The sequence below is a fragment of the Balaenoptera musculus genome, chromosome 20, assembly GCF_009873245.2.
Source record: "Balaenoptera musculus isolate JJ_BM4_2016_0621 chromosome 20, mBalMus1.pri.v3, whole genome shotgun sequence".
Classification (NCBI taxonomy): domain Eukaryota; kingdom Metazoa; phylum Chordata; class Mammalia; order Artiodactyla; family Balaenopteridae; genus Balaenoptera; species Balaenoptera musculus.
In genome coordinates, this window is record NC_045804.1 from 38,108,056 (window position 1) to 38,122,118 (window position 14,063).

At 42.9% G+C, this 14,063-nt stretch overlaps 2 protein-coding genes across 2 annotated transcripts in view; one reads left to right on the forward strand and one right to left on the reverse strand.

Annotated features, from left to right (window-relative positions):
* The window catches only part of ACACA (acetyl-CoA carboxylase alpha), a 268,738-nt gene that overhangs the window by 243,371 nt on the left and 11,304 nt on the right, over positions 1 to 14,063 (reverse strand). The gene's annotated exons all lie outside the window — the stretch shown is intronic.
* Positions 1,817 to 13,897, forward strand: C20H17orf78 (chromosome 20 C17orf78 homolog). The gene is given in 9 exon segments (XM_036835519.1): positions 1,817 to 1,889; positions 2,874 to 2,946; positions 4,351 to 4,469; positions 4,472 to 4,495; positions 4,498 to 4,590; positions 7,936 to 8,045; positions 9,044 to 9,184; positions 9,782 to 9,898; positions 12,572 to 13,897. Coding segments are annotated over 9 exon segments (813 nt in total). The 5' UTR covers positions 1,817 to 1,831; the 3' UTR covers positions 12,650 to 13,897.

Genomic DNA, 14,063 nt, shown 5'->3' on the forward strand with positions numbered 1-14,063 from the left:
ACTTCCACCATGCCGCTGGAACTGCTCTTACAGAATTGTCAAATCCAGTGGACAGTTTGTCCAGTGGACAAATCCATTCCTCCCTTGAAATACCCTCCTTTCTTGGCTTCTAGGACATCCACTCTCCTGGTTTTCTTAGCTCAGATGCCACCTCCTGACAGAAGTCTTCCCTGACCACCCTACTTAAAGTGGCCTCTGGGAATTCCCTGGTAGTTCAGTGGTTAGTCCGTGCTTTCACTGCCGAGGGCCCGGGTTCAGTCCCTGGTTGGGGAACTAAGATCCTGCAAACTGCCAAAATAATAATAATAATAATAATAATAAATAAAGTGGCCTCTGTCATTCCTCCTTCACCTCATCGCCCCGTTTGTTGCTTCATGATGATTATCACAATCTTTAATTATCTTGTATGTGTATTTGTATATTATTTATTGTTAGCCCTCTGCACTACTTTATTTTCAACATGTTTATTGTCTGCTTCCCATTGTTTCCCATGAACTCACACTTAGCCTTGCTCATGCTAGAATAGTGGCTGGCACACAGTAGGTGCATTATAAAGACTTGTGGCAGGAAGGAATGAAAGGCACTGTGGCTGCATGTTCAGCAGTTCCTCCCCTCCGTCCACATTACAGGAAACATGTCCTTCAGTGACACCTCTGTCCTTTCTGTTTTCCCAAGATTTCCCTTCATGCTCAATTTAGCCAGATTTCAACCTGAATTAAAATGTCAGGAAACAGGGTAGTATTTAAATTATGCTTTGACTCAGACCTCATGAAATCCCTTATGGAAAGTCCCTTGAATCAAGCTCCCTTTACATCATTATCAGAGCCTCTAGAACCTTCTTACCCATAATCAAACCTATAATGGCTCCAATGGAGTAAGTACATTCACAGTGGGTAAAGAGACTTCAGAGGCTCTGAGTAGATCTTCATTATTGCTATGATCCCCCTAGCTATGCTATCACAAAGTCTACAATTTTAGAAAAATCTAAAGGATACAATTTTAGAAAAGTCTTCTACAACAGTTATCTGTGTAGGAAAGCCTTCCCAAACTGCAGGCAGTACCACTCACCTAGTGTACTTAGCTCTTCCTCACAACCTCTCAGCCCAGCAGTCATAAGAATGTGGTCCACCTACACTCACTTCACTATTCGGGAGTGTGAAAATGTGCAAAACTAGACAGGTATGTCTGTACTAAGGTAAGTTTATGTGTATAACTGTGAAAGAATTCTAGAGATCACTGGGTTGGAACGCTCCATTTACAGAGGGGAAAATTGCAATCCATAGAAGTCAAGAAATTTTTCTCACTGTGCCACACTTAACCACATGGGCTGAACTGGAACCCAGTTCTGTTGATTCCTAGTCCAGTGCCCTCGCCAGTGAGCCTCACTGACTCACTCAGTCCTAGTTTCCTGCTCCATTCTAGAAATCACTTTCCTTAATAGAATCTCTCCATCTCTTTATGTCGGCGTGTGAATAGCTGTGCCTGTGTCAGTGAACATGTATGCGAATGTCTACGTGTCTCTCTGCGAGTATTTGTAAAGCATATCACTGGGTGTTTATGCCCTTTCTCCCAGGGAAAGCTCTAGGTAATTACAGCTCCTTATGTCGGCACCAGCGGTGAAGTCAGGTGAAGATCTTCTGAATCAATCATTAACAAACAAACTTGGTCCTCTCTCCCGTCAGGAAATGTGGCAAAATAATTAGGGTGGAACCAGACTCTCCCAGGGTCAAACTTGGTTCCAGGCAGTGAAAGAATTTAGAGACGAGGCTGTAAGTGGCTGTGACAGACCAGCAGCATACTGTCTCTGCAAGGAGAATGTGCCCAAGCTAACATGGATACCATCTTGGTTTTCAGCCTCATCATTACATCCTATGATGCTAACAGGAAAGGTAAGTACTTCTCTAGCCTAGTATTCTGGGAAATCCAAAGAGAAGCCTAGAAAGTGTTTGGGGGTCTATTCCGCCAGATAGAGATACAGCCAATACTCAGCAGATGATGCTTTCCCCATGTTATTCAACCCAGAGAGACAGCTGTTTCATGGTGAGAAGTCTTCAGAGAGTGTGATGCATTCTTCCATTTTGTTCATATAACTAACATTAAAATTCCTTTCACTGTTAGATGGCTTTCTTTCCTGGAAAGTACTGTCAGAGTTTCAGTACTGTCATCACCTAAGACTCCTAAAGTCATAACCCCTCATAAGATGTTGTCTTCCTTTTTAATGGCATTACATCCAAATAGATGGGGATGCTGTTGGGTGGGAAGAGCTGAGAAAGGGTAGTGTGAGGGTGGAATGGCACCACTTGCTGCTCTTTGATAACTGTTTATTTAAAACATGATTTTTCAAAGTGTCCTGAACAGTTCATCTCTAAAATTAGCTGACCAAAGTTAAGGCCAAACAGCATAAGGTGCAGCAGTAACAAATTTAACAAATGAAGAAAACTCACAACACCCTGTGAGTTATGTGCCAAAAAGCATAAATAACTATGACCTATCATTCTATGGAACCTGGAGGGATATCTTGTCCAACGATACACTTATTAAACTTTCAAAAGTTTTAATACAAGAAGGTAGATAAAACAGGAAGGAGAAGAGATAATAGGCAGTGTTTGAAGGAATGGGTTGGTTAATCTTTCATTAACTTAGTTAACTCTTTTACCTTCTTTTTCCCTAAGGATAATAGACTGGTACCCAGTTTTCTTTATACTAGGCTAACTCCCACTTGCATAAATCTTGAAGTCCTTTTGAGGGAATGTCTGATCTCCCCAAGTGCAAGTTTTATGAGAAGGAACTGCATTCTTCTGTATCTCCCTCTCCAGTGCCCAGACTTCTCAAGAAGAAGTACCCATTCAACCCTGACCTTTTTTTTCCCCCAGAACTCAGAGACAGCAGCTGCCAAGTGGAACCGCTGCCTGGTCTCTTCCTCTCAAAGGGCTATGCTAATGCGAGGTAGGGAATGGGCCCTTCCTGAAAAATCGTTTTGCCATTCCTGAACATTTTTACCTTTAAAAGATGCTTGTCTCCCCCAATCCGAGACCAGATCTCAAATATCCTGTTTAAAAGCTATGTATCCCCCTGAGAGGCTTTCTGGAAACCCATTTTTATCTTTTATTTTTTTTTTAATTTATTTATTTATTTGGTTGTGCCGGGTCTTAGTTGTGGCAGGTTGGCTCCTTAGTTGCGGCTCGCAGGCTCCTTGGTTGTGGCATGTGAACTCTTAGTTGTGTCATGCATGTGGGATCTAGTTCCCTGACCAGGGATCAAACCCGGGCCCCCTGCATTGGGAGCACAGAGTCTTATCCACTACGCCACCAGGGAAGTCCTTGGAAACCCATTTTTAAATGAACTGCTATTGACTCACAGACTTAGAGAACGAACTTATGGTTACCAGGGAGGAAGGGTGTGTGTGTGGGGGGGGGGGAGGGATAGTTAGGGAGTTTGGGGCTGACATGTACACACTACTAGATTTAAAATGGATAACCAGGCTTCCCTGGTGGCGCAGTGGTTAAGAATCCGCCTGCCAATGCAGGGGACACGGGTTCGAGCCCTGGTCCAGGAAGATCCCACATGCCACAGAGCAACTCAGCCCGTGTGCCACAACTACTGAGCCTGCACTCTAGAGCCCACGTGCCACAGCTACTGAGCCCGCGTGCTTCAACTACTGAAGAGCCCATGCTCCGCAACGAGAAGCCAAAGCCACGACAATGAGAAGCCCTCACACCACAATGAACAGTAGCCCCCACTCGATGCAACTAGAGAAAGCCCGCGTGCAGCAGCGAAGACCCAATGTAGACAAAAATAAATAAAATAAATAAATTGATTAATTAAAACAAAAAGTTCTTCAAAAAAAAAAAAAGAATGGATAACCAAAAGGACCTACTGTATAGCACAGGGAACTCTGCTCAGTATTCTGTAACAATCTAATTGGGAAAAGAATTTGAAAAAGAATAGATACATGTAACAAAAAATAAATTAAAAAATAAAATGTTCACTTATACAATATAAACAAATTAATTAATTAACTGTTGTTACCTAAGCCGTGGCTGCACAAATCAAAGAGACAGGGTGAGGAAAGAGAAGGAGGCGGCACTCAAGCAGCTCTGCGTTAGAAAAAACAACCTAGGAGCATCTCTCTGGGCTGCATTTACTGCAGTCACCGATCTTCACGGGACCCATGGCGGGAAGGGGGAAGGGCAGGGCTTGTATATTTAGTACCATAGATACATGCTGAGGAAGAACTGAAGGAAAAAGAGAAGAAAGTACAGCAGTGGGCCATGAATGGAAGTGGGTTGGCTGGGCACCATTCAGATTAAGAACTGGCTTCATTTTCCTATCTGGCTTTTCTCCTTCCAGAAGCTCAGACAGAAGCCAAATGGCCCACATTCATCAAAATCAGACTGGGGCTACCTTGCAGTGTCTTGGTTCTAGGAGCAAAGTGAAAGTCAACCTTGTATATTTGGAAAAAAGGCGAAAGGTCACACTCTGAAGAACCTGAGAGTCATGCTGTTCCCCGCAGAAACAGCACTGCCCCCCCGAGCTGTCACCTAACCCTCACATCCAAGGTTCAAATTGGATCCCTTGTGACAGGCAAAGGTGAGATTGGAAAATGAGATGGAGGTAGGCACTGCCTTCTGGCTGACATCCTTGGAGGCAAGTAGAGCTTAGTAGCAGCTAAAGCCTCAAGGAAATGGATTAGCCTCTCTCTCTTTAGGCAAATCTATGTAAATTTTTTAAATGTCATTTTAGTGCATGGATTAGGCTCTTTGGAATTTGATTAGTATGAACTGATTCCTATGGTCTGTTTATTCCACGAGAAACTGTGGGATACAAGAGAAATAACGTCAAACAAGTGTTTATTTCTCCAATGCTCAGTTTCCATAGCTACAAATGAGAGATTTGACAAGATGATCTAATTTCTAGATGTGTAAGCCCAACAGCAATATGTAAGGCCTCTCAAATAGCCCTTTCAACCTGCTAGTATTATTACAGAATAATCTCTAAAGGAGATTTCCACTTAAATATAAGGTACCTAATGTTCCCTATTTAAAATGAATTATTTTGTAATAAAGCATCATCTCCTAAATTATCCATTTCATAACTTTGCATTTTTTGTAGATCTTCTTAAAGTGGGGGAATTCTTGCTCAAAGATTCTTAGCCAAAGAAAAGCTAATATTGCAATTCCATCAGCACTGGGAATAGACTGCTTGTATTTACAAACTTGCTCCACCTTAATACTCAGTTACCTAGCAGATGAGACCTAAGAGATGAGCTGCCAACAGGGATGGACATTAATTTAGAAGCTGGGCAGAACTGGAACTACACTGACGGATGAAAAGCCTATTAAGTAGATTTTGAAACAGTGGCTCCCAGGAGGTGGGAAGACATGCCACACTGAAATCCCATTATCCCTGTGGCTAGAGGGCACAGTTCTTCTATGCAGAGACAGGATCTCTAGGTTTTGCCTTCTCTTTCAATCATAATATCACTCAGTTTGCAAAGTGTTTTTCACACCTGCTTTCTCATTTTTGTTTCCGATCTTCACATCACTCCTGTGAAATAGGTAGACCAAGAATTATTTTATTATAACCATCCTGCAGATAAGGAAACCAAAACTCAGAGAACTTATATGTTACTTTTCCAAAGTGAGATTTATTTATCTTCATCTCATCTGACCCAGAAACACATATGCTATCACTTCAGAGAACTGATTGGCACTATGCTGAAAAAAATTCCACATAATTCTCGTTTTTCCTTTTGAGCCTGTTGGCTCTTTGTCTCTGCTTATCTTTGCCAACACTGTCTTCCTGATTAAACAAATCAAGGACTACTTCCCCTATAATTTGTGTACAGCACCGGGTACTGTGCCCACTGGCCTCTGAAGTAAAGAACTGTCATTTTCACACGGACTTAAGACCTGGGAGAATAATTCAGAAAAGTCAAGTAGGACGTACAGATCTCAATTTAATAAGCAATGACAGGAGGCCATTAAAAATAGAATAGGAACAACTGTTGGAACTGGATTAGATCGATTTTGGAGGCACGTGAAGGTGGTTCCAGGCCACAGCCAGCATCCATCCGCACCCCATCTTTTCCACAGCTGTCTGAGTCACCATCATCTCTCATTTGGATTCTGCGAGAGCCTCCTAACAGGTTACTCTGCTTCTCGCAGGCGCCCCCTACAGTCTGTTTCCAACTCAGCAGCCCACTGATCCTTTAAAAACAAAGCCATCCAGTCACTTCTCTGCGCAAAAACTTGCAACGGATCCCCACGTCAAGCAGAACAAAAACCAAAGTCCTCAAACTGGCCTACAAGGCCCTAAGTGATATGGACCCATTTCCTTCAGAAACTCCCTCATCGCCTATGACTGTCGCCTTGCTCACTCCACTGCAATCTCTCTGGCCTCTGTGCTCTTCCTCTAAAACTAAAACATGCCAGACACACTCTGCCCCAGGGCTTTTACACTAACTGTTCCCTCTGCCTAGTTCCCCAGCACCTGCTTGGCTAATCCCCTCCCCTCCTTCAAGTCTCAGCTCAATTCTCATCTTCTCAATGAAACCAGCCTATCCTGTAGGTCGCCCAACCACTGCCCACCCGCACCCCTCAGACTGCTCCCTCACCTTTCTCTACTTTTAGTTTCTTTTCATAGCACTTATCCCCTTCTAACAAACCATAAAACTTACTGTACTTATTGTCTGCTTCCCCCCGTCCCCCCTCAGCCCTCTTTCCCCCTTGCTTGTTCCCATGGCAGAATGTACCCAGCTGATATATCCAAAGTACAGAAGCAGTCCCTGGCACATACTAGATATTCTTTTTTTTTTTTTTTAAATTATTTATTTATTTATTTTTGGCTGTGTTGGGTCTTCATTTCTGTGCAAAGGCTTTCTTTAGTTGCGGCGAGCGGAGGCCACTCTTCATCGCGGTGCGCGGGCCTCTCACTGTCGTGGCCTCTCTTGTTGCGGAGCACAAGCTCCAGACGCGCAGGCTCAGTAGCTGTGGCTCACGGGCCTAGTTGCTCCGCGGCATGTGGGATCTTCCCAGACCAGGGCTCGAACCCATGTCCCCTGCATTGGCAGGCAGATTCTCAACCACTGCGCCACCAGGGAAGCCCTCATTTTTAAATATTTGCTGAAAGAATGAAATTGAGGGGTACATGAAGCTGGGAGGTCTCCCCTTCTTCCAGCTCCCCCTTTCCCCAAACCTCTCTCAAAGTCGTTGACTTAGACTCCACTAGACAGACCTGCTGCAGTCATTAAGGCAAATTATGCTACTTCATGTTCTTCCTTGGACTTTGGAGCCATCTTTTTTTTTTTTTATTAATTTATGTTTGTTTTTTTTTTTGGCTCTGTTCGGTCTTCGTTGCTGTGCGAGGGCTTTCTCTAGTTGTGACAAGTGGGGGCCACTCTTCATCGCGGTGCGCGGGCCTCTCACTGTCGCGGCCTCCCTTGCTGCAGAGCATAGGCTCCAGACGCGCAGGCTCAGTAGCTGTGGCTCACGGGCTTAGTTGCTCCGTGGCATGTGGGATCTTCCCAGACCAGGGCTCAAACCTGTGTCCCCTGCATTAGCAGGCAGCTTCTCAACCACTGTGCCACCAGGGAAGCCCCTGGAGCCATCTTTTTTAAAGAAGGAAATGTTCAGTGGTGCTACACCCTCCATCCTTATTATCATTATGGCCTTACGAGTATGGCCATACTCCTTCACTCTGAACCTACATTAGTCAAAGGCGCCATGGGAATTTAATCCATATCTTATTAGTATCTCTATCCTCATTTATTCTTTGGCATTATTAAGGCCCACACTTTAAACCTATGGACAGATCGATGGGGCTACAGTTAGAAGTTTATATCAGCTGGGTAGAGCTAGGGTTTTGTCAGGTGAAATCAAAGGCAGGATAAAGTTTTCTCAGTTGTCCTTTCATTGTTTCTTTCTTGTTTTATAGCTTTTTTACCAGGGATCTCCCAGTGTAAGGTCTATCCAGTGATGGGGGCTTCATCAGAGACTTTTCCCACCACTACCACCTTCGTAACTCCTGGGAAAAAAGAGAGAAAACTACAAGGATTGATGATTTTTCTAGTCCTCTGAAACAAGGTACAGAATAAGTAGAGGTGAGACAAGAACGGAAAGAAAAAGAAACATTTTCAGTCCCAACACCTGCCTGGGTCTCCTAGTATTTTCCTGGAGGTTGAGAAGTTACACACAGTTTGCATTAGAAAATCACTCCATTTCTTATGGAAAAAAAATCAGTTTCTCTATAAAGAAGGTCCCAGAAATGTTTGTAGCTTGACACTATTAATAATCCTTCACCTCCACACAAGTGAGCTCACCTTGTAGCCAGATTTGGGGACAGCATAAAGGGTATTAGTGTGGTGGGTAATTCCAGCCATTGTGTGAATAGAGAGGCGACATTTAAACTCTAAGCACTCGTTACAGTGATGACAACAACCAAGAAGCATGTTTTCATCTGCGTTGTTTTCACAAAGAGCCCTCCCTAAATTGGCCAGGACTCAAATTCTATAAGATTTCAGTTTGGGTTACATCCCAGTTCCAACAGGAGAAACATAAATATGAGATTAGTAATAACAAGATGCATATGAGCCATTTGTCCCCAAATTTGGCTTATGACCCAAAAACAATGGCAATTTACCTCTGTCCCTCCTATGCCCCATTAAATAGAGAAGAGCATAGGAAAGGTGATTTGCTAAGCCCATACAGTATGTGTGTCGGGGCACAAGGACAGAGACCCTGAGAGGGCTGCTGGTGACAGACTCCCTCGCGTAACTTATCTTTCCATGAAAGCAGTGCAAGAATCAATCCTACTTGATCATGGAAAAATTCCAAATCCTAGTAAAGGTGACTCTGGGAAGAGACTGCAAAGGAGGTTAGAGCAGAGCCCATGATGCCTACCCCACTCCTGACTCTGGACTGGAAATTCAGCCTCTGTCTCTGAATCAGGCTGGGCCCCTATTCGTCTTGTGAGCCAGGAGAACTTCAAGTCAAAAGGTCAATCTCTTCCTTCTCTCAAGTTCTCTTTTCTCCTTTTTCTATTCCTCTCTCTCCTTTTAGACACAGATGAGGACCTAGAGAAGAGGCAGAAATGGAGCATTGTGGTCAAATTTCTGATTGCAGTCACCTTGTTGTTCAGTGGAATTGCCATTAGAGTGTTCGTCATTTTTGAAGTCCCATGCCCTGTAAGTTTGCTGATGTACTGGGTCCTTGGACTTGATCTATAAAGACCTCCTTCTGTCCCAGAGGCAGGCTGGCATAATGAGAAAAGCACAGACTTTGGAGTTTGGACACACCTGCCACTCTACACTCACTAGCTGAGTGGCTTTGAGAAAGTTGTTTGCCTTCTCCAACCGCAGCTGCCTCATCTTTAAAATGGGACTAATGATATTTGCCTCTCATGGTGGTTATGAAGTTTAATGGAGATTCTGTGGGAAAGGCTCCTGGCACGCAGAGGTGCTTGCTAAATGCAAGTTCCTTTCCTCTGCTGTACTTGTATATTCTCTACGGAGGATAGAGCCAATAGGAATGAATATTTTCTTTTTCCTTAGAAGAGATGATTTTCAGGAATTCCCTGGTGGTCCAGTGCTTAGGACTCCATGCTTTCACTGCCAGGCCCGGGTTCGATCCCTGGCTGGGGAACTAAGATCCCATAAGCCGTGTGGCACAGCCAAAAAAAACAAGAGAGATGATTTTCTTTAAATGGCCTGATGTGAGGCTTGGAAGATAATCAGATGCACAGCAGCTACCTGAACTTAATACCAGTCATTTTCTCCCTTCAGAGTCAATGCCTAGGAGCCAGAGAGCTATGCCAATGCCAGAGGTTGTGGAGAAGGCAAAGAAAGGAAGGCCAGCAACCTGGTGTAGCTGAATCCCAGACTGACTCTCAGCCCAAAAAGGAAAGTGTTCTCTGTATGTCTATTGTCATTTGCCTAGAGAAAATGGGGTTAATATATAAATCCTGGGGGACAGGAAGCTGCTTTAATTATGCAGCAAATGTGGGTAATTCTTTTATGTGTCAAGAAATGGGCAAGTATTTGTACTACTGTTTTCTTAACATCTGCAGGGTCATAATACAATAGGGTACTTATTGAAAATAGCTATTTCTGGGCATCAGATATAATAAATCAGAATGGCTAGAGTGGGACCAGGAATCTTATTTTTAAGATTTTTTTTTCACTGGACCACCAGAGAAGTCCCTTTTTTTTTTTTTTAAGATTTTTTAACAAGCTCCCTAAGTAGAGGTGGATTTACTGTGAAATTAATGAAGCTTAAACTCAGGACCCAGGGGACCTGCACAAAGGCTTTGTATCCAATTTTGTATTTTTAAAATTTGTATTCTTTTTCTTTAAAAAGGGTCCCTGAAATTGTAAGAGCTTCAGAGCCCACAACCTACGTCTCCATCCCTGCCCCTGGGTAACTCTGACATACAACACAGTTCAGGAACCACCACAGTTGAACACAGCCTGAATACTTGGCAAAGCACCTTCTTTCTTCCCTGCCCTGGGGTTTCCTGGCAGGATTATAAATCCATATTGCACTTTAGTGTGTAAGTCAGACACCACACCACTGGCTTAGCATGGCTGCTTTAAATAGTTTTCCCACCAGGAACGGACGCAGCCTTTGAATACAAGAAAGTGATGGGTGCCTTCTCTACATCTAAAAACCCACTGAAGCAAAGAGATGAGGTCTCCAATACTTTTTTAAATTAAAGAAGGTGGCCACTTTTGTAGAATTAAAGCACTGAGAATGGGTCTCAAAGATTATATAGTCCAGGATGGGACACACTCTTTAGTTCCATGTCAACCGCACATATCAATAATCAAGCAGAGGACTTCCCTGGTGGCGCACTGGTTAAGAATCCACCTGCCAATGCAGGGGACACGGGTTCGATCCCTGGTCTGGGAAGATCCCACATGCCGCGGAGCAACTAAGCCTGTGCGCCACAACTACTGAGCCTGCGCTCTAGAGCCCGTGAGCCACAACTACTGAGCCCATGTGCTGCAACTACTGAAGCCTACACACCTAGAGCCATGCTCCGCAACAAGAGAAGCGACCACAATGAGAAGCCCGCGCACCACAACTAAGAGTAGCCCCCGCTCGTCGCAACTAGAGAAAGCCCGTGTGCAGCAACGAAGGCCCAATGCAGCCAAATAATAATAATGATAATAATAATAATCAAGCAGAGTGCAACTAGAAGATGAATACATTCAAGAGGTCTAATGCACAGCATAGCGATTATAGTCACCATATTGTATACTTCAAAACTGCTAAGAGACTAGATCTTTTACATTCTCACCACAAAAAAGCAATGATAGTTATGTGACGTGATGGGATGTTAGCTAAAGCTACCGTGGTAATCACAATGCAATTCATAAATGCATCAAATCAACACATTGGACACCTTAAACTTACACAATGTTATATGAAAATTAAATCTCAATTTTAAAAAATCAAGCATGGCACTCTTTCCACCCAGGCATGGCATCAATCTTTTTTATTACAGTGCTTTAGGTATCCAATGCCAACTTATTTGTCATCTCTGGTCTAGGTTAATATTTTCTATAATCCTGTTTCTGCTAATGTTAGATGATGAGCCCATGTAAATTAGTATAATTCTATAATTTGGTGTATTTTTAGTTCTTTAATCCAATCAACATTATCATTTCTACTGAACATTGAAAGAAATAGGCCTGAAGGGGACTAAAAAGTTTAGTCCAGAATTAGAAGAAGCCACGTAACAGCAACTCTGATTGAACTTCTCCCATGAACAAAATAAGCTACTAAATGATAAAGGAATTAATTTTAAAAAAGAAATTTTATACACACTGCCTCATTTGAGCCTCACAAAAATCCTGGGAAGTAGCTAGGGCAGGTATCTACATCTTACTGATACTTAAACTAAGGCTTAGAAAGGTTATTGACTTTCCCATGGTCACACAGCTAGTGGAAACAGAACTAAAATTCAGGTCTTTTAATTCCTATACTGGATTTATTGGCTTATTCATCTCTTCCACAAAATTTTACTGAAAGCCTTCTATGTGCCAAGTTCCCTGCCTTCAAGAGGCTTAGAGTCTATGTTCATAACAGTTAAGCATTTAGAAAGTACATACAAAATCAGATGGGACACGGTATAATGAGAGTGGAATGGGATTAGTAAAAAATATTTGGTCCACATTGACCCAGATCTTTGCCCCTTCTCAAACAGAGTGAGATTGTTTGGGCCTGATTCCAGGAATGAAGTAGAATCCCTGTGCATCTGGGATCCAAAGTAGCTGCACATCCAGGGCCCTTTCCATTCAAGGCAAATCGGTCAAAAAGGGATGGCTGGGCTGTTTACTAGGAGGTTATTGGTTCCAACAAACTGTAGGTTCTCATACATAAGTGCACCTTGCTGATACTTTCTCAGTGTAAAGCACAATAACTTTTCCTAGAATTGATGGGTAACAAAGGCGAAATGATGTGAACTTGGAGTTACACGGGGTTTTGTACTAAGCTGTCTCTTTGTTGGTACATTAAGAAATACCCATTTGCATCCTTCTTTATCTTTCATATTTCCTTTCGATCTCTAGGTTGGACAAGATGCTCCCAAATCATCAAGCCCCAAGAAAGCTGCAGAGATCACTGTGGTCCACGAGACATACTTCTGAAAAGTTCTGCTCCGCCTCACACACTGAATGAAAGATACTACATTGTCTTCTCCCTACTATGAATCAGTATGGGCAGATTCTTGCCAATTTTACCCTCGTATCTTCAGCAGGGACATTACGATCAGACAGTAATGCCAGGCCAATGAGGGGGAAGCCTGGGCTCCAGAGTTACTCTCATGCCTTTGCTACTGACTTAGCCACAAGCCTCTGAAATTCACTTGGTAATCCCACAAAAAATGGATATTTTTTTCATCCCATCAAATGAAAACAAAAAGTCTTCCCTCTAAGCACTATGAATGGACCCATTACTCTCTTTGACAAAAGGTTTAAACACAGCCTCCAAGGAACTGAGCAAAGCAGCCCTTGGTGTGGCACATTCACCAAGTCCTCTATTGTCCTCTCTGCTGACCTCACGCGCACTGGCTCTCAGCCGGCTGAGGGTGGGGGCTCCTGTTTTCCCAGGCTGGCATTCATAGGGCTTTATGACTTAGCCTCTGCCACTACATGCAGCTCTCCACACACTGGGGAAGGGAACGTGACCCTAAGCGTTCCAAAAGTCCTCCTCGTAACTCATCCCCAAAGCGCTTAGGGACTGCATACAAATAGGATCCAGACTGGGAATTCCCTGGTGGTCTAGTAGTTAGGACTCGGCACTTTCACTGCTGTGGCCTGGGTTCAATCCCTGGTCGGGGAACTGAGATCTTGCAAGCTGTGCAACGCAGCCAAAAGACAAAAACAAACAAACAAAACCAAATACGATCCAGACAAGGTCTGCTGATAACCCAGAATTCCTAAAGTTGGTCTGACATTATACCTTACCATCACGGTGAGCTGCAGACATTCTGAACAAGGATTGCAGAGCAACATGATTATGTGCTCTTTCTCACAGAGGCACGGCTATAAGTCAAGTCTGACTTACTTAAATAAGAGTTTGGTGAGAAAGTGAAACAGCTGGTTTTTATTTTAATACTCAATGCAATATTTTATTGTATTTCTTAGCTGTGGTTTCTTCCTTTCCCTTACCTCAGCTAAGAGATAGTTTAAGAAAGGCTCAGTTTATAGAATTTATTATGAAATTAGATCTTCATTTATACATTGTAATTTTTCATAAAACTCAAAACTATGGATTACAATGCATACGACTTTTGACAACGAAACGAGACATCTACAATCTATTTTGTGTATTAAAGAATATTCTACTAGTTTTACCATTATAAATTGTCTTATTTGAGAAATTTTCTAAACATGTTAAGAAAAAAACTGTCAATATATCAATACTTTCAATGTTAAGCTAATTGAGTATCACCTAACAACGAATTTTTGCAACAACTAATCTATTTTTTAATTATTTATTTATTTATATTTTATTTTTAGCTGCGTTGGGTCTTCATTGCGGTGCACAGGTTTCTCACCG